At 46.8% G+C, this 20,269-nt stretch overlaps 1 protein-coding gene across 4 annotated transcripts in view; it reads left to right on the top strand.

Annotated features, from left to right (window-relative positions):
• The window catches only part of TRIO (trio Rho guanine nucleotide exchange factor), a 370,973-nt gene that overhangs the window by 226,821 nt on the left and 123,883 nt on the right, over positions 1-20,269 (top strand). For all 4 annotated transcript variants that reach the window (XM_082837244.1, XM_082837245.1, XM_082837243.1 and 1 more), the window contains exons 12-19: positions 3,566-3,735; positions 4,757-4,931; positions 9,918-10,113; positions 11,902-12,068; positions 13,597-13,716; positions 15,435-15,626; positions 15,997-16,146; positions 19,651-19,765. In XM_082837244.1, the coding sequence (XP_082693370.1) occupies positions 3,566-3,735; positions 4,757-4,931; positions 9,918-10,113; positions 11,902-12,068; positions 13,597-13,716; positions 15,435-15,626; positions 15,997-16,146; positions 19,651-19,765 (1,285 nt within the window). The remainder of the gene's footprint in view (positions 1-3,565; positions 3,736-4,756; positions 4,932-9,917; positions 10,114-11,901; positions 12,069-13,596; positions 13,717-15,434; positions 15,627-15,996; positions 16,147-19,650; positions 19,766-20,269) is intronic.

Here is a 20,269-nt window from a genome sequence, read left to right as displayed (position 1 = left end):
AATTTTTTTCACCCTCAGGAAATCTATGGTAAAAATTTCACAGGCATCCTAGAGACTATTTCTCATTCTTTTATTCAGACGTTATTTTGGGCGTCACGTGTACCACTTCGAAAGCTTAAAAATAGACTTTGTCTGACTCATACTGTATTATGATATGCATCAGTTCATCATCGGTTGGCATTGGAAATGACCTTTCTCTGAGACTTTTTCCTCCAAAATGAATGAGAATATTTCCTGTAGGACCCGACAGAGGAATTCTAAAGGGGCAGAGGAACTTTGGGCGTTTTAATCATGGATTTAAATGTAGTCTCGCTCCTTCTACCTCAGTTTTTTTTCCCTTTTCAACTGCGTGAACCCCTCCAGAGCTGGGCCCTTCCCTGGCTCCGCAGCCGGCTGGGCGGTGTGCACCCTCCACCGTGGATGCGTGTCAAGATGTCCAGGCCCTTGAAGGAATTAGCTAGTTCTTTCAGAACTTACCAGGAAGAAAGGAAAGGGTTTGACCCACACATACTCGTGGCACTTTCCCCAGAACCAATGGGAAGAGAGTTCTGTAGGATCTGGACTAATTCCAGCACCTTTTCCCTCGTACTGCACTGTTTTTAGGTGTAAAAGATTTAAATGTGGCACGGTATTAAGTTTACCAGACTAAGTGACATACTTTGAACAGTTGGTTGGAACTTGGACGTGTTTTGAAAAATACCCAGAGAAAGAACACTTCTAAAAACTTTATGATTCTTATTATCAAAATTTCTCTTACAAGAACAAAACTATAATAGTGGCTAACATATGTTATTTTGAAGAAATATGTGTCGTCTTGTTGAATCTTCTCAGTAACTCCCTGGAGTAGGCATCATTACCATGTCCATTTTACAGATGAGAATGCCGAGACATGGATCCAGGGAAGTTGCTTTAGGTCACACCCTAGGAAATGTTAAGTCAGGATTTGAACTCGGGCAACCTGGTTTCAGAACCCACGCCTCGTAATCGTTATTCCATATTACAAGAAAAGTGTTTTTTAATTATTTGTGGATAAACACTTTTTAATTGAGATATAATTGACATATTATTAGTTTCAGGTTTACAGCATAATGATTCAGTACTCCTATATATTGTGAAATGATCACCTTCCCATGGAAGATTTTTCGTGGGAAATATGAGAGCAAATTGGGAGATTCTTTATGGTCGTGATGCTTTCATCCTTCCTATTATTTATAACTGCAGCAACCAGTTTCATGGGAATTTAGAGAACAAAACAAAACAAAATGAAAACCAGGGGTATGTTGTTGATTGGACCCTTAATAGATGTGCAAGGTATCAGTCCCTATTTGGTCTGTTGATGAATGGCGTTTTCTCCTGTTGAAATGCGGAATCAATGAGAAGTGTGACCAGGTCTGGAGGCCTCCTTTCTGATACCGTACTGACTTTGCTCATAGGTTGGCGCTGCTAGTAGGTTTGCCCATGTTGTTCAGGTCACTTCATCACCTATGGCCTCTTTTCCTTAATCTGTAAGATCACAGAGGTGAACCAGCCTCCATCTAAAATGCCTATAATTAAAATCCTTGGATTGTATGAAATTTGATGTCTTACAGAGATGGGTAAATAATATGATTCACGTTGACATTTTTAACATTTTTAGTAAAATTAACTCTTAGGACCCCAAGTACTTGACTAAAAGTAAGTTCTTTGCCAGCACTCGCCTTGATTTTAAATTTACCTGCCCTATTTAAGTACTTATTGACCTAACAAGAGCCAGCTGGCAAGACTTTGTTTTCACCTGAATACATGTTTAGCAACAAAAGAACTCTTGAAAGGTTAGCTTGGATTTGCCATCATTAGTCATTAGGGAATTGCTGATTAAAACCATAATGAGATACCCCTCATTTTGAATGGCTACAACTAAAAAGACGGACCGCGTTGGTATTGGTAATGATGTGGAGGGATTGAAGCGCTCAGACACTGCGGGGGGCAGCGGGGCCGGGGAATGTGAAATGAGCCACTTTGGAAAACAGTTTGGCATTTTGTTAAAAAGTTAAACATACACCTACCATATGATCCAACCGCTCTGCACCTAGATGTGTACCTACAAGAAAGGAAAGCACAGGTGCATACGGAGACTATACACCAGTGTTCATAGCGGTTGTGTTTGTAATGGCCCCAAACTGAAAACAACCCAGATGTCGTCAACATCTGAGTGGATAAATTGTGGCGTCGACACAGAATGGAATATTACTCAGTAACAAAGAGGAGAGAACTGTTGATACACGCAGTAGTATGGATGAAATCTCAAAATAACTATGCGGAAAGAAGCCGGACCAAAAAAAAAAGAGGACCTACTATATGATTCCGTGAATGTAATTCTTTTTTTAGAAAATGCAAGCTAATCTGCAGTGGCAGAAAGCAGGCTGGTGATCGCCTGGAAGGAAGACAGAGGGAGGGATTACCAGGGGCACAGGAAGACTCTTGGGGTGATGGAGCTAGTCAGTGTCTTGATAGCGTTGATCTTTTCATGGGTTTACATGTGTCCAAACTTATCAAATATCAAAGTATTTTAAACTTGTGCCGTTTCTTCTGTGTCCGTCAGGCCTCAGTAAAGCAGTGGTGCTGTGTCAGCCACGAGGCCACGTGGCCGGCAGTGTCGGGGCCCCCTCTCTCCCCGCAGCTTGGGCAGCCGTCTGTAATGTACACATACCTTACCGTACGGGAGGTGATTATTCCATCCCCGCGGAAGCAGGAAGCCTTTTCTCCACGCACAAACTGCTCCCAAGCCACCAGGGCCCTTTCAGTTTAATTAATTGTCCTTTCAGTTCACTGAATGGCTACCCAGGGACCTGGAAGAGGCAGTGGGCTTCCCAGAAGCGGTCGAGGTGCTCTGTCCCCGCCAGGCTGGAAGCAGTCCTTGTCCCAAGTTGTCTTTGCCTATCCATGTGTGCGAACACCTTGTTAATGGTCATGGCAATGAAGGTGATCACGTGTTTCCCGTATGTACTCCTGTCATCGAAGGACTGACCTGTGTCCGGGTTGACCGTGGCCTGTGTTGGGAGTGGGGACCTGGCAAGAGCCGCATCCGAATCTCCTGCCGGGCGTGGTGACGGGTTGATTTTACCACGTTATATGTTTCCTTCCTTTTGAGGGATGTAAAGCCCCCTGTCTGAGCAGCAGTTTAATAATTAGTAATGGACTGTCATGCTCTTGCTAAAAATAAAACTATGCCTCTGCTAAGTAAGAGTCAGAAGACGCATAGAAGAATGCCCGTTACGTTTAGCAGACGTTCCAGCTGTTGGGATTTTTTTCTGTTTCCTCTTGCACTTGGGTTGGGTCTGGGAAGGACTGGGAATGGTCGCTGCCCTCCCCTTTCCTTTCTCTCCTTTGTGACAGTCCCCTCGGGCTCTCTGCCTGGTTGTTTCTTCACTTCGCGTCCTGCTCTGTGTCCCACTGGCCGCCGGCCCCCCTGCCGCCCGCCTCCCTCTCAGCTCCCTGGGAACCACTGCCGCCGGTCCCCTCCCGGCCCGGACCCCCCAGCCCCGGGGAAGCAGGAAGGGCCGGGCTCACAGCACTGTCCCCGCAGCTGTGGACATGGCTGGAGGAGCTGCAGAAGGAGCTGCTGGACGACGTGTACGCCGAGTCTGTGGAGGCCGTGCAGGACCTCATCAAGCGCTTCGGGCAGCAGCAGCAGACCACCCTGCAGGTGACCGTGAACGTGATCAAGGAAGGGGAGGACCTCATCCAGCAGCTGAGGTGGGCCACGCCCCATCCCCGTCCCCGTCCCCGCGCAGACGCTCTGAGATCTGCGGGGGGCTTCCCCTCCCCCTCACTTTTTGGAACAATTAGCTATAATCCCCTGTCCAACTAGGCAGAGAACGAATAACAACCATGCATGCAAAGGAGGCCGGCGTCACTCTCTCTCTTCTCTTTTCTCTTTTTCTCTCTCACAGTGTTTTTCACTCTTACGATTTTTCTCATTATGGCATTGACTAATACGCCTCCCCAGGATTCAGGTCTTATTAATATTTCCTTTTAACAGCTACCTAGAAATCACTGAAATTTCTTTACAAACCAGATGAATTTAGACCTCCCAGGACCGCGTCCTTCAGGCCCTGAGCAACCTGCTTTTCTGCGGTGAGGTGGGCGTCACTCCTCTCAGACTCCAGGCTCAGCAGGCCTGGCCTCGGGTGGCACCAGGTGACACTCAGGTGCTCCTAGTGGCAGGAAGTGGGGAGGCAGGCTGGGGCAGAGAGCATATCCCTGTCCTTGGGTCACAGGGAACCGTCACGTAAATTCAGCGCCCCTGCTGGATCCCTCGGGGTGGCTTATCTCATCGCCCCTGACAACTTCCCGTGATGCTCGCTTTTCTGAGAGTCCGGCAGACTTCCTCGACGAAGGCTCAGTTGGCTGCATTACAGCTTAACCCCACAGCTGACATGGCTCCGCCATTTGTAGTGAACGGATGCCATCTGTTCTCTACTTACGGAGAAAAGTGGCTGAAGATGAAACTGTACGACATGATTCACGTGACTGTTAGCCTTCTTCTAAGAGAGGGGCTGTGGAAAAGTGCGGAAGGAGTTCCTCAGCGTATGCTGAGATCCAGGGAGGAAGGCCCGGCTTGTCTGGCGGGAGGGGTGGCTTATTCCGTGTTCCGAGCGCGGCAGTCCCGCTTCCCGCCGGCTTCTTCCCCGAGGCCCCAGCCGCCGGTTCTGGCCTCCGGCAGGGTGAGACTCTCCCATCCAGTTCCTGTTTGTCCCTCTCCGCCCCTTCTCAGGGACTCCGCCATCTCCAGCAACAAGACCCCACACAACAGCTCCATCAGCCACATTGAGACGGTGCTGCAGCAGCTGGACGAGGCCCAGGCCCAGATGGAGGAGCTCTTCCAGGAGCGCAAGATCAAGCTCGAGCTCTTCCTGCAGCTGCGCATCTTTGAGAGGGACGCCATCGACGTGAGTGTCCCCCCTGCCCCGCCCACCCGGGCCTGCTCCCAGAGCTCCAGCACCCCTCCCCTGCCCCTCACCTACTGCCCCAGCCTCTGCGCTGGGAGGGGGAGGGGGAGGGGAGCGGGGAGGGGGAGGGAAAGAGCGGCTCCTCCCAGCTCGGCCCTGGGAGATGGGGCCTGGCTCTGGGGCAGGCAGGTGGGCGGCGGGACAGACACCACACAGCAGGACAGCAACGTGAGCGAGCTTTGAGAGTGGATCCAGGCAGGGCTTCTACAAACAGGGCCACCTTGTCACCTTGGCTTGTTCATCCTTGATTGGACCCCTCAAAGCAGTCCCCTTGTCCTGGAAGCGGAAGCACAAGCTCAGGGCAGTGATGCTCTTCCTCCCTCCTTCCCGCCCCCCCGCCATTCCTCTCCCTTCAAGAGTGAGTGTTCCCAGAGCCTGTGGTCATAAGCTTGTACGTCCCAGGAAACCCCATTTTTTCCCCACAGAAATGTTCTCAGGCGATCTGTAATTCTTACCTAAAAGATTGACTTTTGCACTTTATATGTGACTGGGAGAAAGAAGGACAGGTTTCTTTTCTTTTTCTTTTCTTTTTTTTTCAGAAAAAGGTTTCTTTTCTTTTTCTTCTTCTTCCCAGAAGTGTTCTCAGGCGATCTGTAATTCTTACCTAAAAGATTGACTTTTGCACCTTATTTGTGACTAGGAGACAGAAGGACAGGTTTCTTAAGAGGGCGGTTCTTAATTCTCTGCCAGGCAAGATCTTTTATTTTTGAACTTGATGAAGTACAAGCAGAAGTAAGTATAATTGGATGACGCTGAATCTGTGTGTGAAATATGATAAAAGGAACCAAAACTCCGTGGGTGAGCCTGGCTTCCTGGAGCCAGTGGGATTCATGCCACTGCTGGCAGGGACCTGCTGCCTGTCCAGGTACCTCCAGGCACCCCAGGTGGCCCATGCCTGGCGGCCAGAATCTGTAGAGCCTGCTGTCTCCATATCTATCACTTGTCCTGCGTTCGGAACAGGGCCTTGAGGGCAGTGGGGTCCGGACCGAGGCGCCACCGAAGGCAGGGGGATGGCAGGGCTGCCGCAGCTCAGGGGGACCGTCTGCCCGAAGTGGGCCTTGGAGCTCGTCCCTCGGTCCCGCCCCGAGTGGTGGTTTGGTGTGTGTGCCTCTCACAGGGGCCTTTGGTTGCCTGCTTGTCTAAACTTCCATCAGTGTTTTCATTAAAGAAAGGCCGTCTTGGCTGTTTCATTGTCATCACTGGTTGATGACAAGAAAGGAGTCAAACCCTGCACATGTTGCCTGGTAACAGCTACTCAAGGGCTCTGGTCTTAACCTTCCCATCCACGTGGAGCCACATGGAGAAGAGGTGCGCTGGTCTCAACTCACGGTGCCGTGCCACAGCTGCCAGTTTGCAGCGTTTGGGGGTAACCAGCGTCACGGTGCATCATCGGTGGGTAGCCAGGGTCGGGCGCATCATCGGGGGGTAGCCAGGGTCAGGGCGCATCATCGGGGGATAGCCAGGGTCAGGGCGCGTCATCGGGGGGTAGCCAGGGTCAGGGCGCATCATCGGGGGGTGACCAGGGTCAGGGCGCATCATTGTGGGGTAGCCAGGGTCAGGGTTCATCATCGGGGGCTAGCCAGGGTCAGGGTGCATCATCGGGGGGTAGCCAGGGTCAGGGTGCATCGTTGGTGGGCATCCAGGGTCAGAGTACATTATTGGTTGTCAGCAAGGGTCAGGGTGCATCATTGGGGGCTGGCCGGGGTCAGGGTGCAGCGCTGCATGAACAGAAGAGCCAGCGTGGCTGCCTTCCTCTCAACCTCCACTTCGTAGGAATTGCTCCTGGTGACTTAGCTGCTTACTGAATCGTTTTGATCAAGAAGCACAGAGCAATCAGAAGTATTATTGGAAGTTTTCTTTCCAGGACATTTTGATATTTGAAATAAAATATTGGCTTTACTTGTATTAATGTTATCGCAAAGGGAAAAAAATTTTTTTTATTGTATTTCTACTTTCATAAAACTACTGTTTTAAAACGTAGATCAGGAACCAAAAAACATACATTTTCCCCACATGATAGCCACAGAGTTCCACGTGGCCTCAACGAAGCCACCGCTCTCGGCCAGGGATAAGAGCTTTCCTAAGCTGGGAACGTAACCCTGCAGTTCAGTCACAGACCAGCTAAAATATAGTTTAAAAGCTTTTAAATGTCACAGCCTGAGAGCCTCTGTTCTCTGGAGTAATCCTGAAAATGTGAAAAGCTGAGCAGTTTAGGCTCTGCAGGGATTTCCTCTCCTGTCTGGGAAGATGCCCCCTCTGACTGCCCATAGGAGGCATGGAGTTATCTTTGTGGCAGAAATTCATCTGTTACCTGGTCAGTGAGAAAAATCCCCCGTATCACTTGTATTTCAGTTGAAATAGCATTTCCATCTCTCAGAAGTGGAGCAGGGTTTCTTATGGCTTAGAATATTGCTATTTCAGTCTCCAAATATCCCATATAAAATCTGCTGTGTTGGTCTAAAAAGAACAACAAAAGCCTTACACTAGCATCTTGTGACAGTTTAGTTATGGAAAACAGTCATAACTATCTGCATTTAGAAAGGAAAACGGACTTTCTAAAAGTTCGGGGCTACATTACAAAAAATTGTGTCAAAGTTATTTCTTCAAAGAATCTCTGTTCAAAAACGCCTTCCACTTTCTGGAGCTTTGTTTGTGCCACAGATTCCTTTTCTTGGCTTGTGTGGTTATTAACAACGCTGAACGTGAGGGCAGGATTTTTCCTGATGATCCTGGATCCTGACCATCACCAGCGTTTCTTTGCGCTCAGTGAGTGTTTTTGAATCCTGCTGCTTTTAGCACATCGACCTTTGTTTATTGTCCATTTCTTGAGTGTTTTTTGAGCCTAATGTTGTCTCCATGAGGCACTGTCGCTGAGTCTGTAACTCACCACCACACCTAACTCTCTTCTCCCTCAGTGTCAGAAAACAAACAAACATTAAGAAAGAAAATTCCTGGACTCCCCTGGTGGTGCAGTGGTTAAGAATCCGCCTGCCAATGTAGGGGACACGGGTTCGATCCCTGGTCCGGGAAGATCCCACATGCTGCGGAGCAACTAAGCCCGTGCACCACAGCTACTGAGCCTGCGCTCTAGAGCCCGCGAGCCACAACTACTGAGCCCACGAGCCACAACTACTGAAGCCCGTGCACCTAGAGCCCATGCTCCACAACAAGAGAAGCCCGCGCACCGCAATGAAAAGTAGCCCCCACTCACCACGACTAGAGAAATCCCGTGCACAGCAGCAAAAGACCCAACGCAGCCAAAAATCAATCAATAAAATTAATTTATTTTAAAAATTCCCCTTTGAATAGAAATAAAGATTAAAGTTATGGTAATTTCCTTCCTTTTAAAAAATATTTTTCTCGTAGCCTCTTGGTTTGTGTCTAATTTGGCGTTGTTTAAAATGATTACTTTATAAATTGATATAATTTAATAAATTAGTATAATGTGCACATATATTACGGAGACCAAGTAATAAAAGGAAGAAATCAGGAAGATTTGGGCAATAGGAATTTCGAGAAGCCTTAAGATGTTTATTACTTCCCATCTCCCAGCTGGATTCTGTGTAAACTCTCTCACATTCTCAAATTCTCAAACTAATTTCCTTACAGCTCCTGTGGACAAAGTCAATGAGGATCCATGGGAAATGCTATTTCATTGAAGTGTGGAGTATAATATTCTTTCACAAGAAGTTTTTCTCCTCCTTTCTGGGTTTCATAATTTTTGGTCTTCGTTTTTAAAAAGTATAGCATGAAAGTTTTCAAACTACACAGAAGTAGCGAGAATAGTACAATGACCTTCCAGATGCCTGTCCTGTAAATTCAACATGAGTTTGCCCCTCTTACGTCAAGTATCCTCTTGCTATTGCTGTGCTGTAGTGTTGCAGAGGAAATCTTTGCCAGCTGATCACGTTTCAGTCCTAAAGGCTTTGTGAATATCTCTAAAAAATAGGCCATTTTCTTGCATAACCACATCCTAAGCACCTCGCCGTTACGAGTGATGCTTTGTTGTCTGCTAATACCCAGCCTCTGTTCAGATTTCTGCAAGTGCTGCAGAGAAGAGGCACGTGGGGTCTGCCCCTGCGTTTGGTGGTTAGCCTTTTCATCTAGAATCCTCCCCCCATCCGCCCTTCTCTTTCTCCCGTGTTGTGACTTGTTGAAAGAACATTCAGTTGTCAGAGGAACCAGGTCCCACGTTTTGCATTTTCTCACTTGATCTCTGGTAGGCTGTTTAACTGCTGGTCTTTCCTCGGCATTTCCTGTAACCTTAGAAGGCAGATGGGAAGACCCAGTCAGGTTCGGGTTCATTTTGGTACCAGAAGCTGCGCAGGTGGCTCAGCATGGTTGCTCCTGCCAGGAGGCGTGTGCTGTCTGGTCCCGCATCTGCAGGGATTCTGTGGGCGGTCTTTGGGGCAGGAGGTGCAGCCTGGTCCCTGTCAGCCTCTCGGGATAGTTCACTGGGCGCTGATGACTTTTACCTCAACAGGTGTTGTAGTAGTAGTTTTTTTTGTTTTGGTTACAAAGAAGTTTTTTAATTTTATTATTTCTACATTTAATAGCTAGATTTAACTGTAAAGAGGAACTTTCCTTCATCGTTGTGTGCTTAAATAATTAATTTTCTCCTTTAAGAACCAATTTTGTGGATGAAGGTTGGTTCCCTTTAATCAAAACCAAAGAGCTTTTCATTAATTTCTGGCTTTTTAGAACTTTTTTTAACATCATTAGGAATTAATGGACTTTCGTATATTCCGTGTATTTTATTCAGTTGTGGTAAATTTTTTTAGGGTCTAATGGTCCCAGTCACCTGGCTCTTGTGTCCTTTTGACACAGTCACCTTCTTCTCTTCCTTCCCTACCTGGCACAGTGAGACGTCACAGCAGATATTTATTTTTTAAGTCTTGGTCCTAAGCAGATACTTTCCTCTGTCAGATCATCTCAGACCTTGAGTCTTGGAACGACGAGCTTTCTCAGCAAATGAATGACTTTGACACGGAGGACCTCACAATAGCAGAGCAGCGCCTGCAGCACCACGCGGACAAGGCTCTGACCATGAATAACCTGACCTTCGACGTCATCCACCAAGGGCAGGACCTCCTGCAATATGTCAACGAAGTGCAGGCCTCTGGTGAGCAGCGCGTTCTGCCCTGGGACGGGTTTCGTGTCCCCGCAGGAACGCATCCGGTTCCTTTCAGGGTGTGCGCAGGTCACTTACCCCTGTGATTGAGGTGTTATAAATACCTGCTCTCTGAAAGGAAACGTTTTGCTTTCTTTCACCCACATAATATGATCACATTTAACACTGACTAGTGTACTTACCCTTAATATTCCTGCATGTTATTTCAAGTGGCACGAACTTTAGTTTTACAAATTATATGTTGTTGGATCTCCACGAATGAAATGTAAACCCCAAGAAAATATTTTCATGTCCTTTATTTTTTTCTTAGTTTTATATTTTACCAGCAGATGTCACTATAGGCTCAAAAACGTAGAGGGAACTGTAGTGTTAGAAACTTAGCAACATCCTGTGTCCTACGTTACTCATTTTACACAAGTCAAACTAAATGCTTCCTCAAGAGTGAACGGGTATACAGTGGATAACAACGGAAACAAACCGAAGTTTGTGCATTTAAAAAGGACTCACTTTCACCAGATATCAGTGTAGGAGCAGAAGTAGATTGATAGGAAATGGGTTTGCTTTGATTAGCTGTATGTTATATTTGGCTTTGGACCACATCGAATTTATCCTCTGAGACATGCTCGGAGGCAGGCATAAACCTCCTCTGCTGCCTCTGACCTCCTCAAACTTGGCCTTCACAGTAATGGCTTGGCCCGGCGCCGGGCAGGTAGTTCACAAATGCAGCATGTACGTCATGCTCCCTTAAGAACAGGTTGAGTTACGGTTTTCTCAGGGTATATGCCCAGTAGTGGGATTGCTGGGTCGTATGGTAGTTCTGTTTTTAGTTTTTTAAGGAAACTCCATATTGTTCTCCATAGTGGCTGTATCAGTTTACATTCCCACCAGCAGTGCAAGAGGGTTCTCTTTTCTCCACACCTTCTCCAGCATTTATTGTTTGTAGATTTTTTGATGATGGCCATTCTGACCTGTGCGAGGTGATACCTCATTGAGTTTTGATTTGCATTTCTCTAATGATTAGTGATGTTGAGCAGCCTTCCATGTGTTTGTTGGCAATCTGTATATCTTCTTTGGAGAAAACCATAATTCAAAAAGAGACATGTACCACAATGTTCATTGCAGCACTATTTACAACAGCCAGGACATGGAAGCAACCTAAGTGTCCATCGACAGGTGAATGGATAAAGAAGATGTGGCACATATATACAATGGAATATTACTCAGCCATAAAAAGAAATGAAACTGAGTTATTTGTAGTGAGGTGGATGGACCTAGAGTCTGTCATACAGAGTGAAGTAAGTCAGAAAGAGAAAGACAAATACAGTGTGCTAACACATATATGTGGAATCTTAAAAAGAACAATGGTTCTGTTGAACCTAGGGGCAGGACAAGAATAGAGATGCGGATGTAGAGAATGGACTTGACACGGATGGTGGGACGAAGCTGGGACGAAGTGAGAGAGTGGCATGGACATATATACACTACCAAACGTAAAATAGATAGCTAGTGGGAAGCAGCTGCATAGCACAGGGAGATCAGCTTGGTGCTTTGTGACCACCTAGAGGGGTGGGATAGGGAGGGTGGGAGGGAGACGCAAGAGGGAGGGGATATGGGGATATATGTATATATATAGCTGATTCACTTTGTTGTAAAGCAGAAACAAACTAACACACCACTGTAAAGCAATTATACTCCAATAAAGATATTTTTAAAAAAACAAAAAGAGAAGAACAGGTTGAAGTGCTGTTTGAATTCCGGGCCTCCCTTCAATGTCCGCAGGCGTGGAGCTGCTTTGCGACAGAGACGTAGACATGGCCACCCGGGTCCAGGACTTGCTGGAGTTTCTCCACGAGAAGCAGCAGGAGCTGGATTTAGCAGCCGAGCAACACCGGAAGCACCTGGAGCAGTGTGTGCAGCTCCGCCACCTGCAGGCCGAAGTGAAGCAGGTAAACGAATGTGCGGAGTGAAGGGGACCCAGCCGACAAGCGAGCGCTCGATGAGTGCTCTCCTGGTAGCTCGGATGTGTAAGCCTTGGGGCAGATTGTCCCTGATCAGAACACAGCTGTCCTGGTGGAGAATACAACACACCCCCGACACACCACAGCTAGTGTGTAAAATTGAGCCAGTGCCTGGGCAGCTCTGTGTTTACTCTGGAGTGGAAAAGCCTTCGTCACCCAGCAACTGGTCACTTGAGAGTCACCTCCACTTAGCTTGTTTTGTTATTGGTCGTCTCTTGCCTGAAACCCTGACCACGTTGCTTCCCGGGCTGAATAACTATATGATTTATTTTTTTTCCCCAAATAGACTGTTAACAGTCTGGCCGGGATCACAGGCTGTGTATGGCTTGGGTCTTCTTGTGTTCTCAGGATACGATACTCCCATCTCCCAGATAGCATGGCAAAATACAAATGGGACATTTGGAAGAGATTGCTTTTGGCTCAGTGCCAGTGGGATTCCATGCATATGTATGTTCAGCATGTCTGTTACATTTTGTCACGTGAGCAGGGAAACCATGGAAGTATGGCTTTCTGGGATTCTTGTAGTTGTGTAGAAAGGCATCTGTTTGTTTGATTGGAGGGGCTTAATGGTTGCCAAATGGCTGTTGTAGCCCCAGCTATCACCTCCACATTCCAGGTATCAGGAAGGGAAAAGCATATCAAGAAAGAGGCAGCACCTGGATCAGAAAAGAAATGGGTTCCCCAAATGGCCCAGAAACCCCTGCTTTGATCTCAGTGGCTAGAATTGTGTCGTGTTTGCAACCAAGCTGTCATAGGAGCTGAGAACTGGCTTTATTTTAAGCTCTTTCCCAAGTCGGGATTTTCTGAGTAAAGGACATGAAGAAACTAGGTACTGGTTAAGTAACCAGCAGTTTCTGCCACAAATGATTACCCAGAATGACCTTCCACATCCCTGTGGCTTCCATGGTCAGAACTGACTTCTCATTCTGTGATGCTAAGAATCTGGTGGTGTGGCCCTGAGCATTAGCCAACAGCTAAATTCATCCTTGGGTCAGTGTGCTGTCTTAACACTGACTCTAAAGTGGAAAATACGTTAGTGACATCAAAACAGTTCCCTTATCAAGCACTTTGCTAATTCTGCATGTCCATGAGGCCTAAAAGGAGTGAAAGGTATATATTTTTGAGTATCAGGGAATTCTTTGCAGTTGTAGGTTTTCTCGTATGTGACCCTCAGTCTGTTTTGACCTGTGGACTGATGATCAATCCTCCGGACCCTCCACCCTTTCCAGCTCCCACTTGAAACTAAACATGACAGAATTAATTTTAAAATGCAGCACTTAACGATCAGATACCAGGGAAGGGTAGCAGGCTGTTGCCAGTAGGATCACGAGGAAATCCCTGCTTCGCAGCTAAGTGAGCAGCTCGACCGCTGCGCACTCGGACTGCGTCACTGCTGGTCCGTGGCCTGGATGCCCCAGAGGGGCTGCTGCATGGAGTTCCCTGTGTCGTGTTTCAGGTGCTGGGCTGGATCCGGAACGGAGAGTCAATGCTGAACGCCGGGCTCATCACGGCCAGCTCGTTGCAGGAGGCAGAGCAGCTGCAGAGGGAGCACGAACAGTTCCAGCACGCCATCGAGGTGCGGACGCCCGGCCTGGCCTCGGAACCCGGCCTCTCCAACCTCAGGACCAGCCTGTTAAGTCCCCTCACACGGCACTGACCCTGGGAGCCGAAGGGTCTTACGAGCCTGCAGTTCGTTACAAGAGGGGGAAGCAGTCTGGCAACTGCAGTGATGGGAGGCTGTCCATGCCCACCAGGGCGACCTTACCACAAGGGTCCCAGAGGCCGGGGGTGGCTCTTGCTGTCCCCTTGCTGTCAGGGCCCTGGCAGGATGCACCTCACCTGTCGGGAACATCTTGGCACCAGGGAGCCCGAGCTGGGGTCTCAGCTGAGGTTTTTCACATTTTGCTGATGGTATAGGCACAGTTGCTGCTGTGTAACCGGTCTTGAAAAATCAGGGCACTTGGGGTGGCTCTTCAGGACCGGGTGCCAATCACCAGTTCCCTTTCCCCCATAAACAGTGCTGTTCACAGAGCTCCTGTGACCCTGGGGGAAAGCAGCGTCCCTCACCAGAGGGTTTTGTGCCTTGACGGGGTCAGTGCTGTGCCGGGATTTGAGCAAAATGGCTCGGCCAGTCACTCTCACAGCATATGGATTAATTCATTTTAGAGTATTTTTGGAGAGTGGAGGAGTTAATGATTGTGACGGGTGGTCTCAAGGCACAGTCAAGGGAAAGAGAGCATTTGATTATAGAAAACTTGTTTCCTGCTCTAGTTATATACATATTCCCAGCCAGAGATGAAAACCAAAGAAATTACCATTAATGTCTTCCCTAGATTAATTTACTCTCAACTATTCAGTGCCAGTGGACAGACACTAACACTTCTCCCTGAAGCCCAGACTCTGGGTGAATCTTGTGAAAATCGTACCCTGTGCCAAGTGCCTTCTAGTAATTAAATCACTGATGCGCCTCACCGTCTGGGTAACGGACAGGATTACGCTGGGTACAGTGTTTTATGGGGCCATTAGTACCACTGCAGGTGAAATGCAAAATTTTGCCATTGTTTAAAAAAAGAGAAAACTCTGTGTCCACAGAGACCCATGTGCTTCCCCCTGACGGCTGCCCTGCCGGGCCCTCTGCTTTCCCCGAGGACCCTGACCTCAGCCCCTCACAGAAGCTTCTAGTGAGGATACGAGAGCAGGAGTTGTTAGCGGATTTGCCAGTTTGTCTTCTTGGATTCATTGTCTGGCATGGACCTCCGGAGAACACAGTTGGTTCATTTTTAGCTTTGAACTGTGTTTCTCTCTTTCTCTTTTTTTTAAATCAGTAGTTTTTGAAAACCTTTTACTCGAGTCCAGAGTTTAAGGTAAAAGTGAAATAAAGAGCATTCACTTAGGCCACCTCTTTCTCCACTTGTTCATTAGCCCCTGGCCGCTATTACAGGAAGAATCAATAGGAATAATAAACTTGGAACGTTCCAACAGCTTTTTTAGAATATTGGCTGCTACGGGTTTTTCCGGCTGTCTCTCAAAAGCTGGGAAGTCCACAACCAAGACCCCATTCTGGAAAGTCCTAAGGCATTTCATCATTCCCTGGGTAAATATAGATAGTTGTTGGTAGGCGTAAAAGCTTTTTTTTAACTAACCTGTCAGCTGTGGTTTTCGAAGCGTCCTAGTGAGTGTTAACTGAAGTTCCCGTAAAAGCGAGCAGACGGAAGAGCTTGCGGCCTTCCCGCTCCTTCCCCGTGAGTGCGCGACACCCCCGCTGAAGAGCCTTCCGCTCTCTCCCCCTCTTAGAAGACCCACCAGAGCGCACTGCAGGTGCAGCAGAAGGCAGAAGCCATGCTGCAGGCCAACCACTACGACATGGACATGATCCGGGACTGTGCCGAGAAGGTGGCCTCGCACTGGCAGCAGCTCATGCTCAAGATGGAGGACCGGCTGAAGCTGGTGAACGCGTCCGTGGCCTTCTACAAGACCTCGGAGCAGGTAGGGCTCCCCGCCGCTGCCGCCTTCTGAGCCTGACTGCACGGCACGGCTCAGTCCTTACCTCGCCGGTCAGTCCTGGGCCAGTCGAGCGGAGAAAAGCGGCATTATGGGATTAAGATTATTCTTGCTTCCCTTACGTATCAAAAAAGAGCAGGTCGGAAAGGATCTGAGGAGATGTCCCTTTTCCTCTCATTTAAATGGATGGCCTGACACAGGGCAGAGAGAGGAGGGAAATTCACCTTGTATTTTGGCCTTGTTCTGAAAGCCTGCATGGCCGCACGCCAGGTGGCGGTCCCGGCCCTCGGGCCGGCACTCGTCATCCCATGGGTGCCCAGTGGTCCCTCTGAGCCTGGATTCTCTCCTACCACAGGTCTGCAGTGTCCTCGAGAGCCTGGAGCAGGAGTACAAGAGAGAGGAGGACTGGTGTGGGGGGGCCGACAAGCTGGGCCCCAACTCCGAGACGGACCACGTCACCCCGATGATCAGCAAGCACCTTGAGCAGAAGGAAGCGTTCCTGAAGGTACGGAGCCGGCCTTCCAGGTGTGGTGCCTCAGTGACGGGGTTCGCAGCCCCCCCGAGGGTCCACCTGAGCCGGTGGGGCGTCCGGACCGTCAGTCCCGCAGCTGCGGCCACTCCTCCGGCCCCGCCTGCCTCGCAGCGCCCCTGCCCTGGAGAGAGATCGCGGTGACCCTGCCTCGGCCATAAGTCAGCTGATCGGAGATCTTAAACTCTTGTTTCAGTTGTCGTTTGTACTCTCCTGGTTTCCACAGACAGAGAGCTAGATAGAAAGCTGTGTGCATAAAGATCGGGTGGAAGTCACAATACCAAGTGATCCTGAACAGACACGCAGAGAGATTGATTTGGGGGAACAAAAAGCCTAGAGCTTAAAATAATCTTCCTTTGGAAATTCAGCCTTTTGAGGAATAAAGACTGTCTCGGAACACGTGTGAGCCCAGTGTAGAGTGGACACAAAGCAGGAACACCCCTTGTGGTCCACAGGACCAGTTACTAATACTGTACTTATTCAGGAAGTGTTTCCTGCAAGAGAAATGTAATCCCATTCAAGGCCTGGCTGAAAGTTTTAACTCTGAGAAGCTTTAAATGAGGCACTTATCAAGCCTGCTTTGTCATTTGTATATATAGTCCATACCTGAGTTACTGGTGTGCTTTGCAACAATTAAATTTTAAAAAGTGGTCAGAATGTTTAGATACATTGACTTTGAATGTTTCCACGTTGCATTCTTTCACTTGTGAAGAAGTTCTCCTGAGGTTCTGCTGGTGGCCACTCAGACCTATGAAGACTAGGTGTGGTGTTTACTTTCCATGTTACTTGGTTTAGTTTTCCTCCTTGCTCCAGCATCCTGACCTCTCTGACACCATTTCCTGTCACATTTAATCATTTCTGTTTCTGTTTCATTTCTGAAGGTGATCCTCTGAGCTGACAGAGAGTTATTGTTTAGTCTGGGAGAACAAATTTTAACTCTTTGAAAATTCTTACCTGGTAACTTATTATGAGCTTCCACCACAGAGATTTTCTTTTTAACCAAATCAAGGTGGGAAAACAGTTGGAGCTTCCCAGGGTCATTAGTTGTAACTATTCCAAACAGGACCTGAAAGCCCCACCCTTGCTTGTCCGTGCTGTTTAAGTTTAGGAAAGGTCCACCACTACTGGGATGTTTTGAGGTGGAATCGTTACAATTGCCTCTCTTTCTCTGGAATCCATTTAGTATAAAACAAAATTACATACTACTTAGTTAATATAATTAAGAAAGATATTTAGGTAAAATTACAAAACAAAAATAATCACAGACCTGGTCAGATTCTTTCATTCAACTAGGATTATGTCTTTGGTGTGTTGGATATCTTTAAACTTATTATGGAAGTTTAAAAATGCTTATGGAAATTAAGAGAAAGGATAATGAACCCCCATGTACTTCTCACCCAGCTTCAATAATTACCAACATATGGGCATATGCCCACCTTAACTGGATTATTTTAAATTCTAGATATTACACCATTTTATTTATAAAGACCTCTGTGTGTATCTAAGCATTAAATTCTACCTTTCTAAAACCATTCTACAACCACAATACCATTATTGGACCTGAAAAATTAACAGTAACTCTTATTTTATATAAAATCCAATGGTGTTCACATTTCTCTGATTGTCCCATAAATGTGTTTTTATACGTGGTCTTGATCGAAATCCAAACAAGACCATGCATTGATTTGATTGGTATGTCTCTTAAGTCTCTTTCAGTCTAAATCCCACCCTCCCTTTTATTAGCATTTGTTAATTGAAGAAATAAGTTATTCACACTGTGGAATTTCCCTCATTCTGGATTTGGTAATTGCATCCTCTGGAGTCATTTAGCACCATCCCGGATTCTCTACATTTCTGTTAGTTGTGTTGAGGGCCTTGACCCGGTTCAGGTTTAAGTGAGTGTGTGGGGTACACTTAGGGTACCTGATGGGTGGTATTGTGTACTTCCAACGGCATTGCTCCAGGACACACACAGGTCTGCTTCTCCGGCTGTCTCTGTGATATGAGGGCTTTTCAGTGCTTCAGATGTCGTAAGTCCACGTCATCCATTGTGTACTTCCCCATCAGCCTTTCACCCACTGGGTTTGGTAGCCAGTGGTGATATTGTTTCATTAGGAGTTGCAAAATGGTGGCATTCTATCATTCTTTCTGCCTTGATTAGCTGCGGTTATTCCCTCCTCAGCTATTTGGTTATGCTAAAATAGAGTTTGTCCAAAAAAAGGGTGGGGGGGAGGTAAATGCTTGATTCCTTCCCTTTGTTTATGATTTTCAGAATAATGATCTGCTGCCCTAGCAACCTCTGCATATGATTAATTTGTTCTTTTAGTATCATCGTGGATTTTAACATTTGGTGTGTTTCAATCAGTTACAGTCATTTATCTTTCTATATTCAACTTGTCCCACTAGTGGGAGCCCCTTCAAGTCAGGTTGGCTCAGATGTCCTTTTGATGTAACCCTAGCAGTCTTTATGGCTTCCTTGCTGTTTGGAATGACAACTTATTTCGGTCTTACCATTAGAGACTCATGATGTATTATTCTCTTAATTTAAAAAAAAAAAGGGTGTTGCAGCTCCATTTACTGAAAAGGCCTAGGAACGATGACCAGCCCAATGATAACGAGCATCCCTAGTGCCCACATTGTGGGCTTTCAGTGCCATTTACCACAAGAAGGAGACCGAGCTCCTTAAAAAAAAGATTGATTCCAGATCTGGGCTAGGAAATGTGCAAGATATTTCCAATTCTATTATAATTAAGGGATTTTTTTCCTGAACCATTTTGATTTCATATTTATATCTCTTTTCTCTTAAATAAAACTTTTTTAAATACATGAATGAAATTACTTATTCGGTTTACAAACATGGAATATCAGTTTTCTATTACCACAATAACAAACCACCCCACAATTCAATGGCTTAAACCAAGGGTTAGCAAGCTAAGCCCTGAGGGCTAAATCTGGCCACTCCCATTTATCAGTCGAGGCCACTTTCATCTACAATGGGCAGGTTGAGTAGTTGCAACAGAGAGATGGAGCCCACATGACTCGGAGAGCTGAAAATAGTTACTGTCTGCCCTTTATAGACATCCCGGTGCAGCTTAGCCAGGTCCTCTGACTCAGGGTTTCTCCCAAGACTGTGATCAAGTTGTTGGTCAGGGATGTGGTCACCTCAAGGCTCGACTGGGGAAGGGCTTTCCTTCCTCTCGGGCTGCAGGCCACGGGTAACCCTCAGTGTCTGGCCACCTGGACCTTACCATGGGGCAGCTCTCAACATAGCAGCTGGGTTCAGCAGAGCAAGGGCTCCAAGACAGAGATTTTTTTTTTAAGTTGAAATAGGATTTAGCCTATGTATTCTCCAGACACAGACTGGCCAGATGAATGCTTTAGGTTAAGACCTATGTTAGAGCCACGTGATGTCATCCATATACACTGAAGATGCATGTCTGTATGAGTCACATGAACACGTTGCTCTGCATTATTTCTTAGGCTTGCACGCTTGCTAGGAGGAATGCAGATGTCTTCCTGAAATACCTGCACAGGAACAGCGTGAACATGCCTGGAATGGTGACACATATCAAAGCCCCTGAACAACAAGTGAAAAGTGAGTACACCTAGGAGTCAGCTGACGGATGAGCTTGGCAAGACGTGTTCTAAAATCTTGGTCCAGGGCTTCATTTGGAATGTCCTTTTCATATCATTTAAGTTCTCCTAAGTTATCTTATTTTAATAATAAAATATTAAACAGATATATAGCTTGATAATTTATTGAATAAAGTTGAAGAATATAAACGGAGAAAATGCAGCGTGCTCGGGATATTTATGGGCATCGACTGTTTTGTTAAAAGTAAGTGAAAATATAAATCGGGAAAAAATGAAAGCCAGAATTATCTACAGGCCAAATACTTTTAAAAGTTTAAATCACAAAAATTATATACCCATTTCATTGCCATAATGTATCAGTTTTATATACTTAAAGCATTATTAATAAAAGCAAATTGCCAAAGAATGTTACATAGATAGATGGGTATCATTTGAGTTTAAAAATGTACAAAACCGTACACAAACACACACACACACACACGCACGCACGCACGCACGCACGCAC

This window comes from Leucopleurus acutus, assembly GCF_964270905.1.
Source record: "Leucopleurus acutus genome assembly, chromosome: 3".
Taxonomy (NCBI): Eukaryota; Metazoa; Chordata; class Mammalia; order Artiodactyla; family Delphinidae; genus Leucopleurus; species Leucopleurus acutus.
The sequence above is the reverse complement of the archived record's forward strand: the minus strand, read 5'-3'. Positions and strand labels throughout refer to the sequence as shown.